Source organism: Peromyscus leucopus, chromosome 11, assembly GCF_004664715.2.
Source record: "Peromyscus leucopus breed LL Stock chromosome 11, UCI_PerLeu_2.1, whole genome shotgun sequence".
NCBI lineage: Eukaryota > Metazoa > Chordata > Mammalia > Rodentia > Cricetidae > Peromyscus > Peromyscus leucopus.
In genome coordinates this window covers 56887144-56909514 of record NC_051072.1, presented here as the reverse complement: position 1 = coordinate 56909514, position 22371 = coordinate 56887144, and the positions used below count along the sequence as shown (strand labels likewise).

At 44.3% G+C, this 22371-nt stretch overlaps 1 protein-coding gene across 2 annotated transcripts; it reads right to left on the bottom strand.

Moving 5' to 3' along the window:
• Positions 1-817: 817 nt before the first annotated feature.
• Zcchc9 (zinc finger CCHC-type containing 9) lies at positions 818-11110 on the bottom strand. Of its 2 annotated transcripts, none has more exons than XM_028891019.2 (6): positions 11011-11110; positions 9327-9736; positions 5077-5227; positions 4831-4923; positions 2783-2851; positions 818-1482 (listed from the first exon to the last, which is right to left on the bottom strand). In XM_028891019.2, exons 2-6 carry the CDS (start codon positions 9708-9710, stop codon positions 1364-1366), a joined length of 816 nt encoding a protein of 271 aa, XP_028746852.1. In that variant the 5' UTR covers positions 9711-9736; positions 11011-11110; the 3' UTR covers positions 818-1363. The 2 variants fall into 2 exon arrangements, with proteins under 2 accessions (XP_028746852.1, XP_028746854.1); XM_028891021.2 differs by lacking the exon at positions 11011-11110 and adding an exon at positions 10509-10595.
• Positions 11111-22371: the final 11261 nt, after the last annotated feature.

Sequence of the window (22371 nt, the reverse complement as noted above, 5' to 3'; positions counted from 1 at the left end):
GGCAAACCGGCCAGCGGCGGCTGCAGCAGTGAGGACCCTCCGGAAAGCACACGCTTCCCCGTGCTCCTGGGACGGGGAGGCGTCTCCTTCACTAGCCCCTCTCCAGCAGCAGCGAGGCAGGCTGGCAATCCCTTTGAAGCGCACTCCTTTCCTCCAGCTCTGGGGTGCTGAGCACTGTTTTGTCAGCAATGTTTCCCCTCACTGAAAATAAAAGAACAGCTCCCATTAAGGCCCGAACTGTTAAGCTGTGCAGACAGGAAAACAGAGAAAGCGCTTCTTTTCTTGTTTGGTAAATATTTAGCTTTTGAGGCATCAGTAACTAATCACAGCTGCTTCCTTCAGTTACAAATGGATTCAATCAGGTAAAGTTTCAAATGGAACTCGCAAACCCCCAGTCATTCCATTGTAGGCACAATGGCCGCGGCAGGGCTTGTGGAATGTATGTATTAAATATGCATGTATTCATCAAATCAGACAAAGAGGCTAATGGGTCTCTGATTAGTGTTCTAACTCTATTATGGTGATCCTTCCATCACACCCTGACTCATCTACGGCATGCGAACACAGCGCGGGGACGTCTAACACACGATCTGTCATACCGTCAGTCACTCTTCTGAATGCGGCACATTATTTTCCTTGGCTAGAATTTCTCTCTTGAAAAACTGAAGGCAAACAGAGCTGTGAGGCTGGAGTACTCCTTAATTTTAGCATTAGTAATTTCTAATTCTTTGTATTAAAACTAAACAGATCCCCGTTTATCCCTAAGAAGACTTGTTTCCAAGGGGACTCTGAAATGAGAGTAACAAACAATGGCCAGTTCAATATAGACAAACAGCTCATAGATTTTATTCGGTACTAAAAATTACAGACTTTGTGACAACATATAAATAAAGTTCTATTACAATAAATCGACACTGTGAATTAAGAATAACAAAATTCTACTTATTCACAGACTTGAAGCTATGTGCTTTGTTTAGGGGTGATCAGTTTTGATGAATAGTTTAGATTTACAGATGTGACAGTCACTTAGTTACGTCCAAGTTCTGTCTGTTAAATTATGTTCTTAGGCACACGCCTGTAACCTTAGTACCCAGGGCACGGAGGCAGGATTACTAGTTTGAAGCCAACCTGAGCTACACAGAATCTGTATCAAATACAGACACACACACACACATACACACACACACAAGTGTCAACACACCCCATACTCCTTGATTGACAGAATGCAGGCAACTTGACTCCGCCAAGGTCAGAGTGGTGTCTGTAATAGAGGCTTGCCTCCACAGGCACCTGGCTCTGGCCTGTAAAGGCCTACTTTGGAAATTAACAGTGAGGTGGTGATTAACAACAGGACCGATTCTTATTAAAAATTGACGACTTTGGGTACTTTAGTTTTAGGCTTCTGTGGTTTGGGTACATCCAGAACTTCTTCATAGTCTGCACTCATTCCCTTTGCCCAGCGACCAACTGTGACCACCCGATCTGCAGGGAGATTAAAAAAAAAAATCAAGCTATAAAACCAACAGTAATCAAATATTTCCACTTAGAGTGCTATCAGTTGAGCAAAGGAACTCGTTTTGACATGCGTAATCACAAGGAGAGATGCCTCCATCACCGCAGGAAAGTGAGCAATTCTGTAATTGATTAGAACCCTTGATTTCTGAGTACCACAGGCAATTTCTCATCCCAATTAGGGAAATGCAGCAGCTACTTTGCAATGCACAAACGGACGAGAAAGCTCCTTCATTCTTTCCCAGAGTTCATCACTGAAGAGCCAATGAATTCCAAGAGCCCGTAAACAGCAAGACTTAGGAGGCATTAGTTTTAAATGCACAAGATTCCACCTGTGAAATTATGCAACATCTGCTTGTCAGTTTTGTCATTTGGGAAGTGGCAATCGTCCCAGGAGGGAGAATTCAAATCCCACTTCATCATTTCAGTCTCACAGCCTACACCATATAAAGATGATCTCCTTCTAGACAAGATTATAAACAAGAACTCCTGGCTTTCGCATTTAAAATCATTAGTGGAAGAAAGCAAGAATGGGGAGACTCGGTGATGAACTGTGACCAGGAAATGCACCCCAGGGATCCACCTCTCTGCGCCTCCCCAATGCTGAGATTAAAGCCCGCAACCATCACAGCCAGCTTTTGGTCAGTTCTGGGGACCAAACTCAGGTCCACATCTTATTGGGCCACCTGCCCAAGCCTGTTCTGCATTCATTAATACAAGAACATCCATCTCTATTCTAATCCTGACAAACTAAGGGAATCATGATCTCTACTTCCTTAGAAGTCTGCTACATGTAACAGTGAAAATTAGAAATTTTTAATGATCCAGGCTAATATTTCACTAGAGAAAAAGCAGTAGGCAGATGCTGCGTTGATAACACATTTTTAATAAGTTTAACAGCTTTACAGTCATTTTAGAACACACAAAGCAAAGCACATGAGGACACTCAGGCTTATGAGTGTTGAAAATTAATTTTGTAGTTGAGTTTTATCTTAGGAATCAATACTTTTTTGGTAAGTAACAAAGTAAATTCTAGTATAATTAAATCCATTTCTGAGCAAATACCAAAGCTTATAAGATGCTTTTCAAAATGGAGTCCTGCAGCTTACCAGCTCTCTTCCCCTGAGAACAGACCTGAGGTCCAGGGACTCAGGACTGTGCTGACTTGTCACTGTCGTGGGCAAAAGCAGCTGTGTGCAGTCAACAGTGCCTCTGAGTTAACTACTAATGGGAGGGAAACACCCTCATAGACAGAGGCCTAGGAGCTCACCTGAATTTTGATTTTCAGGGCAATCTTTCTTAAAATGTTCCACAGAGCCACAGAGTTTACATCCACCACCTAGAAAAAAAAACACAGAGTCACTGAGTATTATATCATGCCGACCCAGGGTTTGTAATACCGGTGAACATTTTCTTGTCTTCACATTGCTGATGACTCTAAAGGCAGCTGGAGTCAGGAAGCTGGGTGGGTACTGCTACACCTGCTAAAACTCCTTTGCCACTCCCGAATTTCAGGAGCTGCTTCTTGTACCTGACCTTCAAGAGAGAAGTGAAGAGACACATGACACAGAAGTCATCTTTCCAAGAGCTATGGCACAGAAGTCTAAAGATTACTCCTGGAGAGACAGTCAAGGTGTGGAGCCTTCACCTGGAAACAAAACTTTTATAGGGTCACCCCCCCCCAACACACAGAACAATGCCCACATTTCTGTCAGTTTCTCAGCAAGCGCCCCCACCCCCAAGGTTAGTAAACACCATTGCTCTACTACATAGGTCAGATGGGTAGTCATTACTTCAGGGAAATCTGGTTCTGAGCCTTCCATCTGCCAATCCTGCTAACCTCAAAACACACCCCTGTCTGTCTAAGGTAAGCAACATTGCAGGATGGCGAGTTACAACATGTGGTTTCCACAACGGGGCTTTCACATAATAGTCAGGCCTTCTCATAATCACGCTTGTGTGAAGAGTCAACTCAAAAACGTCCCCACAGGATACAAACCTGTCTCACATGTGTGGGATACACTCCCCTTGCTTTAAGGGAACAACAAAAACTCTCCAATCTGCTCACCATGCCACTCCATTTTTGCTCACAAGTCAGCTTCCCAGGCCCAAGATCCTTCTTTATGCAATAGTGAGAACAGAAGAGGTCTTTGTCTGATGCATTTACTTTAAAACAGATAAAGGCCATAACTGAGCAAATCTAAGACACCACTGATGTGTTTACCCAACTTGTTCTACATTAATAAAAACTCAGGAGTCAGATATTGGGGTAAAAACCTGATCGATCCAAAGAGCAGCAGAGGAACCATCAGCAGATCCCACTTTTCCAGGCTTCCCAGATCAAAAGATTTCCCCGGCAAAATCTTCAAGTCCCTCCCTACTACTTCCTGTGCATCTCTCTATCCAGCTCCCTAGGTCCTCTGCCAGGTGACCCCATCCCTGGTTCAAAGTTAACTTTATTAGCAGTCTTGGAGGGTCAGTGCGAACAACTATCACTGATTGTAAGTAGTGTCATTACTTTACACATCTTCCAGAAAGTCAAAAAAGATACAATCATGTAGGACCCACCAATGGTATGACACAGTTGATTTCAGATATAAAAATGAAAAAAAAAAAAAAAAGCATCTTAGAACCGACGAAATCTAACGTCCTTATTCCCACTGTTCAGTGATTCCCACTGGCACAAGGACACTTCCGTGACCTGGCTGGGGACCCGCCGCTGGACAGGTGTGAGACGGACTCCAAGAGCCGCACATCTTCCCACTGGACCCTGAGGAGGGAGACCTTGAGCCATGACACCGAGATGCCAAGAGTCCATGGGCACCAGGCACTGTATTACAGACAATTTCCTCCTGCAGGCCTCAGACACTGAGACACAGACAAGAAAGTTACATGAAGCCCCAGGGCACGCCTAAGGAGAGACTTCAGACACAAATACCACAACAAAACAGAACAGTGTACACACTCCAGCAGAACGGCACGCTGGGACGGCACTAACGCACGACACAGCTTTTCACATCTTTACTAATTTGAGATACACTTTCTCCACTTCTGTTGTGCTTAGATACCAACAGATATTTAATATATTCTCACAAGTAATGCTCAATCAAGTAGTCTGAAAGATATCCCTTAGCTTTTCCCTGATTTATCAATAAATTAAACTACAGTACACAAATAGCCCAGCACAGAATAGCACTTGGTAAAGGTACTCAAGGTTTCACCTATTCAAGAATGTATTTAAAAACACATTTTTAAAAAAGTCCGATCACAGTTCTGAGTGATGCGTACATTTCGGACACAGAGGACAATGGCACTCACCGTCGGCATAGACTCCTTTGGGATTATCAGGGCAGGACCTGGACAGGTGCCCCATTTCGCCACAGACAAAACACTTTGCAAAAGGAAATTCACCTGTAAGAATCAATGTTCCCATTAGTGTACTGTGTATACATATGACAAGTCGTAAAAGTCACATTACTTTAAAATGCCATACACAGAAAATACATCTTTTTACCAAGGTGTCTATTCAACAACCACCAAACAAGAATCCGAAAGAGAACATACCGAGTGCGGGGTCCACGCTGGCTCTGCACTTGGTGATCTCGTGCTCTGTGGACCCGCAGCGGTAACAAATGCCAGTGCCCATGTCCAGACTCTCGAGTGCAGCCGGGCAATCGGCAACTCCGTGGCCAGGTCTTCTGCAGTGGAAACACACCTGAGGAAACAAAACGTGATCTTCCACGTGGTAAAGCTCTCTCCTGCCTTCCCTCATCCTTTCGTCAAAACTACCTTTATTCTGCATTTTAAAGTTTAAAAGAAAAAGCATGAATACTGTATCTGGAGAAGAAAGTGCTTTCCATATCCCCAAATGGTCAGGTGCCATTTTCTATTACAGCACCTTAAGTGCTTCTGATAACTAATCCCCTTAATCCATTAGTCTCAGACACAGAGTTATAAATGGCTTTGCGGGAGGCAACTGCTCATATGAACTGAACAAATATGGATCATACATCTTTTACTAAGGATGCCTGCACCGGAAAACAAAGCGTGTGTTTTGTCCAGAGGAGGGGCCTCTGGAGGAGTCACACAATGGTTATAAAAAAAGATCACTCAAATTACTACCTGTACTTTTAAATTTCACATAGTTGACGGAAGCTGGTTCAGTGTCTCCACTATGATTCATATCACAGGATCTGAGCTATCTGAGATGGTCAAGCAGGCGACTCTGTTCGAATGGCTGGGTGGAGCCGGCCAGGAGCCAAGTTCATCAGTGCTGGGAGGCACCAAAGCATCATTAAGGTGTGGGTTTTTGAGAGATTATGGCAGCCGAGACCCACAATGCTAAGAATAGCACTGAGGACCATTCCACTGCTCTGCCTCGCCAGGGCAGGTCTAATGTCGCCCCTAAGACTGGAGAGGTCAGGAAATCACTAGAATAGTTGCCTGCTCACATAAACAGAACAGCTGGACAAATCACATGAAAGAAAAACCCTGTCAGAAAGAAAAGGTCACATCACCATCACTAGCCAAATCCTGTTACAGAAAGTCTCCTAAAAATGGGGACTTTGGCATGGTCAACACGGACAGATTTATGCAACCAACTGCCTCAAAAAATGAGGCCATGATAATCCAGCAATACTTGGTACTACATGAGTCTGCTTCTTTATAGACAGAAGGTCCATCACAACATGGTGGGGGTTTCCAGAAGTTTCTGAGTTCTATGAAGCGATGGCCCAAGTTTTGTCTAGCAGGAGTGTTGGACTGGAGGGAAGAGAAATAGGACTGGAGGGAAGAGAAGTACTAAGTGAAGTCACGGTCTGTTTGGCGAGGCCAGAAGACCCTGATGTCGTGGGAGACTGCACTCCTGTTATAGCCAATAGTTCACAAGAGGAAAAGCAACAGATCTCATCTGATGTGCTGTCTCTACTAAAGTGACTAGCAGAAAGGAAATTTGAAGACTATGCGACAGTGGTTGACATTAGTATGTGGTGGGTCAGAACTATCACCCAAAACAGAAGTTCTAAATGGCAGAAACATTAAGATGTTAAAAGGGCAATTAGGTAAACTATGGGAAGAGGAAATCCATCTCACTTTGTTTTCAGGACATGCCAATAACACACGTAGATGCTTGTCCACTACAGTTACACTGAGAGATTTCACTGACTAAAGAGCATCGGCTTATTCAAAACATCACCCAGACTACATGACTTCCAAAATAGGTCTCTTCTGAGAACTACGGACTATGGAAGAAATCTAAACCATTTCAAGTCATTTAGAAGTCAGGTGTGGTGGCGTATGTCTGCAACTCCAGGACATGGGAGGCATGGACAAGAAGTCACCCTATGTCTGAGGCCAGCCTGGTCTACATAGCTAGTTCCAGTCCAGCCAGGGCTACATAGCAAGGCCCCATCTCAAAACAAACAAACAAAAACCTAATGCCTCTAACAATCTACCTCACGTTGAAATGGAAAATGGCCAAAAGCAGCAGAATAGCATTTAAACCACAAGCAAAAGTAAGACAAGACTTAATCAGGAGCTACAAAAACCACCATCACTAATTTTAATTATGTTTTATTTAAAAAAAAAAACCACTTAAATAAAAGCAACTATTTTCTTACATTGAAAAGACTTTAAAAGTTCAAACATCATACTAAGTAATATTGAAGGTTTTGTCTACACGGGGGGGTGTAAACAAAATACTCTCACTGGCATTATGATAACCAATGTCTCTTTGCGGAATTAGGTCTGAAGAGATGTTAAGAGCACTGCTGATCTTCCAGAGGACCCAGGTTCGATTTCCAGCACCCACAAGAGGGGGTTGGGGCTCACAACTGTCTGTAATTTCAGTTCCAGGGGAACCGATGCCCTCTTCTGGCTTCCCAGGCCACCAGGCACATAAGTGGTTCATAGACATACATGTAGGCAATACACCCATAAATGGAAAAGTTTATTTGACCCACAGCCGGACATAACCGGAGAGAGAGTCTAAACTGGAAGTCTGCATCGGGGTCCCTGACCTCGGAGCTCGGGGAACCCCATGGAAGAGGGGGAAGGAAAGATTGTAGAGTCAGAGGGGATGGGGGACACCCGGAGAACACGGCCCACTGAATCAATTAAGCAGGGCTTATATGGGTTCACAGAGACTGAAACATCGAACATGGGGCCTGCATAGGTCTGTGAACATGTTATAGCTATCAGCTCGGTGTTTTCGTGGGACTCCTAACAGTGGGAACTGGTATGTCTCTGACTTTTCTCCTGCTCATGGGACTCTTTTCCTCCTGTGGGGTTGCCTCGTCCAGCCTCAACATGAGGGCTTTGCCTTGTCTTATCATATCATGTTTTGTCGCTTGGAGGTCTGCTCTTTTCTGAAGGGAAATGGATGGGGAGTGGATCTGGGCGAGAGGGGAGGGGAAGGGGAGTTGGGAGGAGTGGATGGAGGGAAAACTGATCAGGATGTATTGTATGAGAGAAGACTCTATTTTCAATCATCATCATCATCATCAGATTAAATCAGGGGTTTACACTCTGGTAGAATGTTTATACTTTTTAATTCCAGCACTCGGGTGGCAGAGGTAGGCAGATCCCTATCACTTCATGACCAGTGGGTCTACAGAGCCAGATCTAGGCCAGCAGCCAAGGCTGCAGTGACACCCTTTCTCAAAAAAGAAAACAAAAACTAAAAACCAAACATAAGGTAGGTAAGATAAATGAAATGCACTTTCAAAAAAATGTCTTTTAGGGCTGGAGAGGCGGCTCAGTCAGTAAAGTGCTTGCCACACATGGGTGACAACCTGAATTCAAGCCTCAGACACCATGTAAAAAAAAAAAGTCAAGCGTGGCAAAGCACGCTTAGAATTCCACTACTGGAGAGGCGAGTGGCCTGTTGGCCAGCCTGTAGAGTTTAACTAGAAAGTTCCAGGACGGGGAGAGCTAGTGAAAGATCCTATCTCAAAAACAAGGTGGATGGTGCCTGAGGAGTGACGCCTGAAGTTGTCTTCTGGCTTCCACACACATGTGCGCACACACATGCACTTGCTCGCTTACACACATGCACCACACACTAATGGCTTCTGGCCAGACATGGTGTCCTAAACCTGTACCTCCAGCCACCCACATACCAACCACACACAAACATGTGCATGAGCACAAATGTACACACACAGACATGGCTTTTGGCTAGGCACGGTGGCATACGACTGCATTCTGTTCCCGGCAGGAGGATTGCTGTGAGCTTGGAAGCCACAAGTGCTGGCTGTGAAGTCAAGGGGCCTGGCCTCCACCAACCCGGGGAGGTTTTGCTGCCTCAGCGTCTGAAACCTATCCTTGCCACACACAAGTCTCGGAGATTCCTTAACTTTCATGTCGAGAGGATTACATGGACCCAACCTCTTCCTCGTGAATGGATATTTTATGGATAAGAGCAGAAGAATGGCCACCCCTTCCAAGTAATGGGAACCCCCTTATTGAACAGTTTTTTTCAACAGCCATTTGAAAAGGTGTTACCAGAAGACAGCGGCAGGACAAACACAGCTTCTGAATTCAGTTTGAATCTCACCTCCAGCACTGACCAAGTGCCTCTCCCTTAACCTGGACAGACTTCTGTGTTTCCGGCCTGTACTATGGGAATACGGCCATCTGTGTAGCGTGGTTACGACAACTAACCAGTGTATGAAGTGTGTGTGTGTACACAGGCTAAAAAGCACAAGCCTTAAAAAGATGCACTAGGACCCTGTTAAAGTATGTATGGTGTGAGCAGACGGACGAGTTTCTAGTTACACAAAGACGTAAACGACGCACAGACACAGTGATCTCACCATTGCGTTTTTCTTCGCTGCTTGTCTTTTTAACCGTCTTTCCTCCCGCCGACTGTCTTTCTTTAAGGCCACCGCGATTTCTTCCCGTACTTCCTGGCTGTCTGTCGCGATCAACTCTCCATGGCGAAGCATCTGCGAGTTCTGTTTTAGGTATTCCATGAATCCATTCACATCTTCATTTAAGTACTCTTTTTTCTTTTTGTTCTTTTTATGTTTTCCTTGAGGCACATCATTTTTAAGGGACAGCCTGCTGATCTGACGCTGCTTATGCTTTGGGAGGTTGTGGTCTGGGCTCTCTGAAGACCCCTTCTTCATGTCCTCCCATGATGTCGCAGACAAGGGTCTCTTATTATTCGAGGTAGTCACTCTAGCCCATCTGGTCATGGTTTCGGCAGAGGTACTTTACCAATCTGCAAGATAAGAACAAGTAATATTCAATTTATTAAAAGCTGAAGATATACAGACAGGTCATTATTATCAAAAATACTCCTATCTCAAACTTTGAATCATTAAAACTCTTTACTTAGTTATCTGCATCAACACATGGTATGCTGCAAAGACATTTCTCTAAAATAATTTTGGCATTGATCAGAGAAGTTCCATTCCAGTTGAAGAAAAAGGCATATACATGTGCTTAAAACTAGAAAGTAACAAGTTTTGCCGTGATTTTTAAATTAGAAATCACATGTAAATACTGTGAATGGTCTTCTCAAATCCTGCAGTTTTCCTGGCTGTTTCTTTTCCTACCTTTAAATCCCAAGCTACTTTCTCCCAAACTGCTTGTTTAGTTTGCCATTTCTATTCGACAAATTGCAAAGCACATTAGTAAGAACACAGAAGTCTCATCCTTTAAGTTGGTCTTTCTAGTTCTTCCCGAGAGATTTATAAATTAAAGCAGTATATAAAGTGTTTGCAGTCACATGATAGTCTTATTAATGAGGGTGATTGCCACGGGTAGTTCAATGGTATTAAGTCATTTTCAACTATCCCATTTTAATGATTCAAATTGTAAAACAAACTTCATACCAAGAAGTCTTGTTTGTATACCCTTAAGAAATACGTTCGAATAGTCATAAATAGGTTTCATTTAGAGTATCTATGTGCACATTTTTTTTAAAGGAGTAGTTTATTTTTTAAGACTAATTATTTGGTGCCAACATAATCGTTTACTTTGCATGCTACCTAGCAGTTCCGAGAACGTTCCTTTTTCCTCTTCGGTCAATGAGAACATCAGCCACAATCAAAGAACGGGAGTTGCCACTCTTAGGGCAGCATCCCATGTACTGGGCAGCGCGAGCCTCGGCGCCCGCAGCCTGCAGCACGCCTTCGGGCCGGTGAGCGACGCTGCTCGTCACTTTACAGCGCGCTGGTCCGCGGTGACTGTCACCTGGAGGGCGGGTCCTCCTCCTGGCACCCCGGAGGGGAGGCTCGGGGTGTCCGGAGGGTGGCACGGAACAGCTGGACGAGCCAGACGCTCCCACACCCGCGGCTGCACTTTTCCCCTCCGGCCCCCCGGCAGCGCGTCCCGCGGGCACCCTCGGCCTGATCCCAAAAGCCGAGCTGGGCGATCGGCCCGGCCCCCGGTCTCTGTCCTCGCGCCTCCCGCACGAGTCCGGCTCCAGCCGGCCCGAGGCGGCACGGAGGCTCGCACACCCCGACCTGCGGTGCCCGCCGAGCCCCTTACCCCGCGTGAGTCCTCCAGAGCAGCTGAGACAGCCAGCCAGAGAAGCCCGGCCCCCGGACGTGGGCGCGGCCTTGGCGACCGGAAGCACAGCTTCCCCGACGCGTCACTTCCGGCGGGCCCAGGCTGGGTAGAGAGGCTCGCGTGTGGGGGTTCCGCGCGGGGAGGTGGCTGGTGTTAAGTTAGTGGGTTGTGCAGAGTTGGCAGGGCGCTGCCCTGGCCTCGCGGGACACGCAGGTGGGCGCCCAGTCTGTGCTGTCCGGGAATGCGCAGTGGAGGGGGAGAGACAGGCGAAAGGACTGCCGGGAGGAAGGTCTGCTTTAAAATGTCCTTTGCGCTGGACTTGGAAAATTCAAAACGCAGGGAAGTTGGCTGTGGGAGGGAGCCAAGGGCATTGCAGGGCTGAGCTCGGCGAAGGGATCAGTGCAGCAGGAGTGTCACGGGGGAGTACCTGTTAGTCCTGGATCAGAGTTCCCTTTTCAAGAAAAGCCTAGTCCTCCGTCCTGTAGCCCCCCCCCCCCCAGGAAAGCACCTCCAGCCACTTGTGCTCAGTGAGAAATGGAATTGTCTATCCATTTAGTTCGCCATCCTCCGGCTTTATCCATGTGCCTCTTAAATATCTCCCCACCTCTCTGTCCCTTGGCTCTTCTTGCTTTTTTTTTTTTTTTAGTTGAAGTCTTTTTTTTTAAATTTTTTAAATTTATTTTACAATACCATTCAGTTCTACATAATAGCCACAGATTCCCTTGTTCTCTCCCTTCCTGCCCCTCCCTTTCCCCCAGCAAACCCCCCATTCCCACCTCCTCCAGATCAAGGTCTCCCCCAGGACTGGGATCGACCTGATAGACTCAGTCCAGGCAGGTCCAGTCTCCTCCTCCCAGATTGAGCCAAGCGTCCCTGCATAAGTCCCAGGTTTCAAACAGCTAACTCATGCAACGAGCCCAGGACCTGGTACCACTGCCTAGATGCCTCCCAAACAGATCAAGCCAATCGACTGTCTCACCTATTCAGAGGGCCTGATCCAGCTGGGGGCCCCTCAGCCTTTGGTTCATAGTTCATGTGTTTCCATTTGTTTGGGTATTTGTCCCTGTGCTTTATCCAACCTTGGTCTCAACAATTCTCGATCATATAAACCCTCCTCTTTCTCACTAATTAGACTCCCAGTGCTCCACCAGGGGCCTAGCTGTGGATGTCTGCATCCAGATTCCTCAATCCTTGGATGGGGTTTCTGGCCCAACTATTAGGGTGTTTGGCCATCCCATCACCAGAGTAGGTCAGTCCCAGCTGTCTCTCTACCATTGCCAGCAGTCTTTTGTGGGGGTATCTTTGTGGATTTCCCCTTTCTCAGCTTTCACTGTGTTGACCCAAATTACTGCCGCTCATCTAGGCAGACGTTTTTTGCCCTCTGCCTAAGTTGTTTCCCACAAGTGAACTTTTGAAGATGTAAATTAGAGTGCCAAATCAAATTGGTGCCTTCCTGCTTACACCCTTCCGTCTTCTCGCTGTTGGGATGATAGTCAAACTCTTGAGCGCGCGTTAAGTCCCTGCCAACTTCACTGGTCTGACCTTCCTACAATGGCGGTCCTTTGTGAGCTCTCTACAGAGGCTCTCCCCCATTTGCTTACGTGGCTGCTGTACTTGTTTTGCATCAGGATTTACACGTGCCGTCCTGTTTGTGTAATACTCCGGTTTTTCACTTACGTTCTCTTTCAGGACTTGCAAGATTTTATTCTTATCTAAGCCTCCCAAACGTCTTCTCACACTAGACCGTATGACAGGCTGTACTTTATGATGACACTTTCCACAATGACTTGTATAAGTTTTATTGTATCCTGATTGCCCCCCACATAATTTATTCTTGTTCCTTACTATATTTGTTACTAAAATGGGCTCGGTTTTTCTTAAGAGGAAAACTCAATGTGGTAAAAATATTGGGATTTGGTATGGTAAATGCCACAAATATACTAGAAAGTTTAAAGATACACAAAACCTCACCTAGCTGTTGGGAAGCGAGCTGCTTAAAAGATGTTGATAACTCTCCTCCTACCTTTCTGACTTCAGCCAGTTGGCTCCAGCCTACTGATGTTTCAACTCAGTGTGAAGTTTTACTTTTTGTGGGTGCCTAGCCTTGAACATAATGTATACCACTAGATGGCGCAGTCGATGAAAACGTGTCCTTTTAATGCTGAATTTACTTGCAGATGGGATTCTGGAGGTGAGGGCAGCAGGCTCCAATGCCAGTGAAAGAATGGACTTGCGACTGATGGAGCAGCCAGGCAGAAAGAGCAAGCTTCCTTCTTCCTGTCCTTTATACAAACTGCCAGCAGAATGGTGTGGCCCAGATTAAAGGTGGATCTTCCCACCTCAAAAGATCTGGATTAAAGATGTATCTTCCCACCTTAAAAATCCAGATTAAAAGTGGGTCTTCCCACTTAATACGATTTAATTTTTAAAAATCCTTCACAAGTGTACCCAGTCACTTAGTTAATTCCAGATGTAATCAAGTTGACAACCAAGAATAGCCACCATGACATCTTAAAAAGAATACATGATAAGAAGTAACATGCGGGGTTGGGGATTTAGCTCAGTGGTAAAGCGATTGCCTAGTAAGCACAAGGCCCTGGGTTCAGTCCTCAGCTCTAAAAAAGAAAAAGTAACATGCAAAGTATGTAACATATGAAGTATATAAACATACAAAACAATTGTAAAACACCTTTTTAAATATTACCCAGTTTAAGAAACTGGCCACTGCCACATGCTCTTTTCATTACATTAATGTAATTTTTAGCACGGACAGTATATGTTTATGGGTCAAACAAAAGGAGTTTATATGGTGATATAAACTCTACAAACCATTTCTCATCCTGATACCTGTAAACACTGACACTAAAAGCTACCGTGAGATTCAGAAAAAATTAATAAATAGTTGTAGAGGGGAGTCAGAACATAAAGAAGTACATGACTGAATGTCCCCTTTAGTACTTGTTTGGGGAAGGGACGTTTGCGTCAGGAGTGGACTGCACTCCTAGGTGGCAGAGCAGGAGTGGCTAAACCCATAATAGAGTTGGATTCACCATTGTGCAGTCTGAAATCCAACCAAAGCAGCATCCAACAGCCATACCTGGGCGAATTGTAGAAGGCGGGAACTGTGTACGAAAAGGAGTCCTGCTGCTGCTGCTGCTGGTGGTGGTGGTGGTGGTGTGTGTGTGTGTGTGTGTGTGTGTGTGTGTGTGTGAACCCACGTGGGACTCCAGGACTAGCCCCCAAAACACCATGCGCATGACAAACTCGAATCTTAAAAATGAACTGAGATTGGAATTGCTACCCACAAAATGTGAGACGAAGTTGACAGTTCAAGTCTAAGCACATCATGGTTGGCTTATTTGGTTTTTTCTCTAAGAATAAAACAGAACTTGAAGTATGTACAAAATAACATCCATCATTTCCAGGATAAAAATCTAAAATAATTTGATAAATAAAGAACTAGAAAATTGTAAAAACATTATCAGAAACAAACAACACCCCACCAAAAGAAATGCCACCTCCATTATCTAGGTCTCTAGAGGGATAGACCCAAAAGAGAAAATTATATGGGGGATTCTTTGAATTGGTTTGTATGATTGGATGTTGGTTCAAACTTGATGTGTTGGGGGAACCACAGAGCCTGGTAGTATTTGAGCCAAATAGTTGTTCACTCCAAGAAGCCAGAAGCCTCATAATGGGGGTGACTTGGCAATGATGGGCATAGTCCAACGCTGAAGTCTAGAAGCTTCCCAGAGGCTCACGGCTGTGAAGGGGTGAAGAGGGGGAGTCTGCATCCAAGGTGATAACAGCAGTGATGCATTCATCAAGAAGGGGGAGCAAACAGAGCTGACCAGCTTTGCCCCACTTTCTTCATCTGCACCCCCAGCCTATTGACTGGTGCTCCCTGCATCAGAGTGGGTCTTTCCCCTCAGGTGTTCCCCCACCCTTGGTCCTCTGGAAATACCTCATCGATCCAACTGGACGTGTGTTTTATTAACCCCTCAGCATCTCTCAATCCAGTCCAAAAAAAAAAAAAAAAACAAAACCCAAGATTAACCATCACAGCTCTAAAATGACCTAGATGCTGGAATTATCAGACCAGGTCTTTAAATAACATTTTACATCTATGCTCAAGGAACTAAACAATTGCTATAAATAATTTAAGCAAAAATTTTATTTTTTTATTTAAAATGCTGTGAGTGGATGGTAAGATGGTCAGTCTCAGTATAGAGATTTTTATGTAAGTTCCAGGGATGGAAACTCAGGTCCTAACACCATCTTCCCAGCCCTATTCTTATGTCTAAAAGAACCAAGGGCTCACTGTGTGGCTGAGTTGTGGAGCACTTGCCCAGCATGCACGATCCTCCCCATATTTGATCGAAAAACCCAGAGAAGAATATGCATTCCCATTTTGGTAGATACCGATTAGTCGTTCTAGAGCTTGTGCCAGTTTCCTCACTCAGAAGCAATGCACGAGAGCAGAAGGTCCTCATCCTTCCCGAAGAGTAGATTGACAAACTTAGGTTGTTGCCAAGCAGCCATAGGTGAATGTGACCTACGGAGGTATGGAGTTTCAGTTTATTTATTAGGAGAGAGTTGAACTTGTTAACAGTCTCTTGTACTTCCTTCTCTATAAACCCGCAGCTTACATTACATGCCAGTTTCTCTTTTCATCCCCTTTAAATTAATCTTCGGTTAGCATGTCAAGTAATGGGGTTCATTGCAGCATTTTCATACACACTATTAGTCAGATGCTACTTTTGGATAGCCTATTAGGAAAAAAGGTAATACAAGCCACTTAGAACTTAACATAGAATCTGCCTGGCTAGACTGTGAGCATGCAGAACTAAAGCCTAAAAAACAAAATGGCCCCCAGATGGAGTGGATCCTCTATGTCTTGTGTTTACTATTTAGGCATTAGTTGTGACCCATGATTGCTATATACCTGGCATTACATTCTTACTGAGTGAATATGAAGATTAATGAAACAAGAAGAAAAGTGTTTCCACATTTGATAAACAAATAAATACTAAATCAGAATGTACTAAACCAGTTGGCTAATGCAATTAAAACAGCAATGACTACAAAATGGGGAAGCACTTCCCCATATTAAGTAGCCCACTCTGATACAGCAGTTCTCCTAGTTTGGGCTCGTAAAGCTGGTAACTGACTTTCACCTTGCCTTTGGTGGTACTCAACCCAGGCCAGTCTCTTGATGGGCTCATTACTAACTGGAGTTTGTGCCACTGGAGTGCACCGTATGTGACACAATTTGACACTATTAGTGGTTGGTGAGTTCAGCTTTAGCAGTTTACATGGAAGGGATTGAGCATGGTGGTGTAATACCAGCACATGTAAAATGGAGGCCAGCCTAGGTGACAGTCTCTCTCCCCCCTTGTCTCTCTCATACACACACACACACACAAAATGCTCAAACAAAAAATTCTGGAAGATCGGAGCATGAATAAAGGAAGTTTATGCACCAAATGCATATTTCAGATTTTCTTCAAAACAAAACATAAGTTTAGGGCTGGAGAGGTGGCTTAGTTAATAAAATTACTGGCCACATAAGCCTAAGGATGATAATTTGGATCCCAAGAATCCATGTAGAAGGCCAAGTGTGGTGGTGGGCTGCTATAATCCCAGTGCCAAGGAGGCAGAGGCAGGCAGATTTCTGAGTCTTCTGGACAACCAGCCTTTCTCAGCTAGTGAGCTCCGAGTTCAGCAAGAGAGCCTGTCTTAGAGCATTAAGAAAGATCAACTGATAAGGAAACCCATTGCAAGCCTCTGGTAATATGCTTTAGCCATACTTTAAAGTTTTATTACATGCTTCTTCTCGGGGGAATGTATAAGAATCATGTATTTACCCCAAACACAGAAGGAGCAGGCAGACTGAAAGATTCTGTCGAGGCTAGCTGGAGAAGTAAGCGGCCTTATTAAGATTACTTACAGGAGCATGCGTGATTCTCGAACAGCTGTAACACCCAAAGTCCTCCAAGGCAGTTTTCTACAGTTTACATCCTTCGGTGTCAGAGACACAGAGACACGCAGAGAACCAGGAACGGAGAACGAGAGTGAACAGAAAAGAGAGGGAGAGAAAGAATGAAAAATAGGGGACTGACTGGTGTTAGACGTTCCCATGCCCCCCCCCCCCCGAAGAGACGCGTTCTGGAGTTTTCTCTCTGTGCCCAGGCAGTCGTGCGTCCAGTGAGGGCGTAGCAGAGGGCAGTAATTGTTTATTTACTGGTTCAGGGGTCCTGGGAATTCTACCTCCCCAGTTTTGCTGCTACAGTTTTTGTGTTTGTGAGCTCCGAGTTCAGCAAGAGAGCCTGTCTTAGAGCATTAAGAAAGATCAGCACTAGCTGATCCCTGTGTTATGTTTCGTGGTTGTACTGAGTGGAAGGCAAAGTAGACCAGTTTGCTTCTTCCATCGCATGTGGAATTAGATCCAGCCCCACTAACATTTTATACACCCGTTCCTGTCCAAATCGTCTCTGAAGGACAGGTGCTTGGCCAGCCTCATGAAAGGGACCAGGGAGTACCACAGGACCAGGAGTCTTCAAGGCCCTGACCGGAGGCACTGACTTTCTCGGGGAGCAGCTTCAAGGCGGCCAGCTTTGCTCAAGGGTCATGTGGAATACAGACGGGGTATTGACCACGCAGAGGAGATCTGGAAGCACATTTTGTCAAGTTGAAGTGTTCATGTTTTATCACTTAGGGTTTAAGTACTTTAGTATTGGTTACTTTCAAGTCCCTGAGAGGAGGAAAATTTTGTTTGGTTTTTGTTTCAGACCGTTGTGTCAGGAAAAGCATCGTGAACAGCTCAGTCTGTGGCAGGAGCGCCTGGCAGAAAGCTGAGTGAGAGCAGATGGGAAACAGGAAAGGGAGAAGAGCCCTGGGCTGGGTACAAACTTCAAAAGTGGGCCCCAGCTAGGTCCCACCTCTCAAATATTCCGCAGCCTCCCCAGATAGCACTGGCAGCCCCGTGGGGGGTGTTCCAGATTCAAAGCATGGCAGGATTGTAAACTGTGGGCTGTCATTCTAGATTTTACGGTAGACCATGTAAAACTGAGAAGAAGGTTTCGTATGAAATGAAAAAGTGCCTAATTTGGTGATCAGCACCCTCTGGACATTAAAAGAAAGAAAGAAACAATGTACAGAAAAATAGAGCCGCAGGAGATGGAAATGAGTTACCAGCTCCTTTGTTTGAAGCAGAAGGGAGATGTAGGCCAGTGGTGCTGTACCCGGCCTCTCTTATTTTCTTCTTATTTATTTGTTTGTTCATTTGTTTGTTTTGGTTTTTCAAGACAGGATTTCTCTGTGTAACAGCCCTGGTTGTACTGAAAATCACTTTGTAGACCAGGCTGGGTTCGAACTCACAGAGATCTGCCTGAGTGACCTCTTTCTTAAAAATCTGCCAATGTTTTTTTTTTTTTGTTTGTTTGTTTGTTTTTGTTTGTTTGTTTGTTTGTTTGGTTTTTTGAGACAGGGTTTCTCTGTGTAGCTTTGCGCCTTTCCTGGAACTCACTTGGTAGCCCAGGCTAGCCTTGAACTCACAGAGATCCGCCTGCCTCTGCCTCCCGAGTGCTGGGATTAAAGGCGTGCACCGCCCCGCCTGCCAATGATTTTTAAAGCTGTTTTAGAATCCTTGCAGTAAGATTTGTAGATAATACGATTAGGAGTTTCTTCATACACCATTTTATAAACATTATTCAATGAGTATGTGTTAAATTTAGAATCATTTTAAAGAGTCTTAAGCCATGGGGCTCTGACACAGAACACGAGAATTTGCGATAAAACACACACATAAACCTATATACTTTTACTAGCCCATCTCCCTGTTTCACAGATCCATAAATCTCAGAAAAGTGACTACTCTAAGACACAATGCTAGAATCAGAATTTTATGACCTGACATGCACCATATGGTCCAGACTTTCACCTGCATTGTTGGTCTTCTTCCTCAGTAACAAAAGTCTTAAGCATCGCTTCTGAGTTTCAGAAGTGAGGGGCAGGGTATCTGAAGTGTCTGCAAAGAGAAACCTGTTGGTGGGAGCTGTTTGAAGTCCCTCAGCAGTGCATGGGGGTGGATGCAGTTGTGCTGCCCCCAGAAAATGTCTAACCCCTTTTCACATCCTCTGCTTCAAAATGACAGCTAATAGGATCAGAACACTAATTGCAAAAATGATGAGTTCTTCTGACTGTGCTCTCAGCCTTTCCTGGTCTCTCTCAAACTCAAGTCCCTAATCACAATCCACAGAAGTGAGCATGTCAAGTGCTCCAGAGGAGTCCTTACACCTCCATCTCAAGGAAGCGGCAAGATCGGCAAACTCGCTTGCATTATCTGAAGTGAGTACTTCCCTTCTCCTGTGTCTAAGGAAATGATCTGGTATGAGCTATCCACTCACAGGGAATAATGGGATTCCATCAAGGAAAGGCACTGTTGATGTCTACTGTTTTCCAGCACCTTCTTAGTCTGTGAAGACTAGACGATAAGAGTCCTTGACTCTAAGCAGCCAGCAGCCTGGGAAGGTAAGCTATGCAGACTCACAAACCACAAATAAGACTACAACTAATGAAAGAACTAGTGATGGTATAGATTTCACATACATTGATTATTTTTGGAAGGTCTTGAAAAAGATCTAAATACAGTATGTTGCAGCAGCTAGGGAGAGAGAGAGATTAGGGAAATACCAAGGCAGAGCCCATTTCAAAAGGTAATTACCCAGTGTCTCTATCCTTCCCAGCAAGCTACACACACACACACACACACACACACACACACACACACACAGAGAGAGAGAGAGAGAGAGAGAGAGAGAGAGAGAGAGAGAGAGAGAGAGAGAGAGATTGTGCTGCTACGTTATAAGGAGTCTAATTGAACACCAAGTGGCCAGAATGTTTAGTACAAATTTAGGAACTAAGAAATAGCCTCTCTAATCTAAAACTCTGGTTAAAAACATCAGATTATGATTGATGATGAAATAATTTAAGAGGATTGTAAAGTAGAATAAACATAGCCTTCCAAAAACTCCTGCATAACAAAATGAGTATGGGAAAAGAAGTCTCATAGATATTTTAAGAAACACTTATGGGCCAGGAAAATGTACAAAGTTGTGTTTGGATTCATTCTGGAGGTGTGATGGTGAGATGTGTGAAGAAGGCCCCAGAGGAACCTGTAGTCTAGTGGAAAAGGCTGACACAGACGCTGATGGGCCTGTGAGGAGAAATGAGGTGGGGCAATGTGACGACCTGCACAAGTGTGCCCGTGGCAGCTCAACGGGGAGGCCAGCAGCAGGCGTCATGGCAGGACATCAGCTACACTGTGTACACTGTGTGTGTGTGTGTGTGTGTGTGTGTGTGTGTGTGTGTGTGTGTGTGTGCGCGCTCGCGCGCTCGCTGCTTTCGTTCTCCGGACAGTGTGCCCCAAGGGGAGCAAACCAGATGGAGGACCTTGTTAAGATTGGGCCCAAGGGCACAGTGTCCAATCTGTATGTGTTGCTGTTTTTCCTGTGGTGGATATTCGTTTTTAAGACTGACCGTTAAGATAGCAGTGATGGCCGGGCGATGGTGGTGGCGGCGGCGGCGGTGGCGCATGCCTTTAATCCCAGCACTCAGGAGGCAGAGCCAGGTGGATCTCTGTGAGTTCAAGGCCAGCCTGGTCTACAAAGCGAGATCCAGGATGGGCTCCAAAGCTACACAGACAAATCCTGTCTCAAAATAAATAAATAAATAGATAGATAGATAAATAAATAAATAAATAAATAGTGGTGATGATACGAATGTAGATGTGTTCAGTGACACTGAACTATATGTACAAAATGACTGAAGTGGTAATTCGTTGTTATATGTATTTTATACCTGACATTTTACCTTTTAAAGGCTTTTTTTTTAAAATTATGATTGCCATGAGACACATTTTTGCATCTTTATTTTATTTACTATTTAAAAATCTATTCTTAAATTTATGAATTAAGTTCTATTTGTATATAATTTCTTTCCTATCACAATACCCACCAGTGTGAATGTAGAATGTGCTCTTACAAAACAGGGCATTTTTAATACTTATAATACCCACTGTTTATTGAGCATCTTGTGTTCTAGAACTTCCTAAATTATGAATGGTAAGACTCCTTATATTAGTACCATGAACAGAAATACTCATTTGAGGAAATTAAGGAGATGGAAGATTTAACTAACATTAAATTTGTCAAAACTGGATCCAGCACTGGAAATGTGTAATCCCAGAGGTCTGGCTGTGCACCTTCCTGGGGTTGCCCTTTAGTTTTATTTTATTATTTTCCAGGCGAACATGAAAGTATATACTAATAACTGACAAATACTGTATTTCCTTCCCAAGTTAATATACTGATGAATATCTTGAGGGTGGCTGGGTTTCTACTTCAAAATTTTGATGAACTTCAAGAGAGAAAAACATCATAGCAATGTAATGAGAAAATTTGGATCAGAGAGAGAATGGCTAAATATTTAGTTTCTATTTTTTTTTTTTTTTTTTTTTTTTTTTTTTTTAGTAAAAAGGTTAGCAAAATGCATATAAGTTAGTGTCTGTTTTCATTAACTAATTCTTCGGGTCATGTAAGTGAACTTTACAGAGATGTACCTCGGACAGTTCGAGTATGTGTTGCTTCAACAAAATCTTAAGAACGAAAACTGTTCACCTGTCTACCAAAGAGAGCGTTGATTGCACCGCTAACCAATTTGTTGCCAAATGAACAAAATGCATTTTAAAAAACCCTTCGGTACCAGCCCTCTTTTATTCATTAAAGTCTCCTTGTGCCTCGTTAATTTTAATGGTGCAATCTAGCTCTGATTGGAGTGCACCTGAATGCAGTTAGTGCCTCGTCAGTCCTGATGCGTTCCTAGTAATTCAGGCCGTCCCCGCAGAGCACTCACACATTCTGAGTTTCACACATTGTGTGTGTGTGTCTGTGTCGGCAGCAAGACAGCTTCTGCATTTTAGGAAACACCCCCCACCCCCACCCCCCTTCTTGTCTGACCCCATCTCCGTTACTTGACACCTTTGCAAACTGCTTTATAGTGAGTTTTGTGCAAACAAGGATTTTTTGTGATGATGCCAATATTTGACATTTTCTTCCCCCAAAATCAACAAATTGAAGGCACATATAGACTGTATGGGTCAAATACATTTTTGGAGAATCAGGAGTCTGGTATAGCTAAAAAAACTAAGTGACTATATCAGTTCAGTGCACTTCTATGGGATTGTTTCATAAAACTCATTTTAAAACTCTCTTCTTAAGTCTTACCTTTAGAATACCACACTGCATCTTTTTAAAAATTGTTTTTGACAGCTCATACATG

Bases quoted from the DNA above. Each gene is read 5' to 3' on its own strand.
- Zcchc9 (XM_028891019.2), bottom strand. From the start codon at position 9,710: ATGACCAGATGGGCTAGAGTGACTACCTCGAATAATAAGAGACCCTTG. The intron at 4,924-5,076 runs GTATGTTCTCTT...TGATTCTTACAG, and splicing joins CAGCGTGGACCCCGCACTCG to GTGAATTTCCTTTTGCAAAG. The intron at 1,483-2,782 runs GTGAGCTCCTAG...ATCTCCCTGCAG, and splicing joins CCCTGAAAATCAAAATTCAG to ATCGGGTGGTCACAGTTGGT.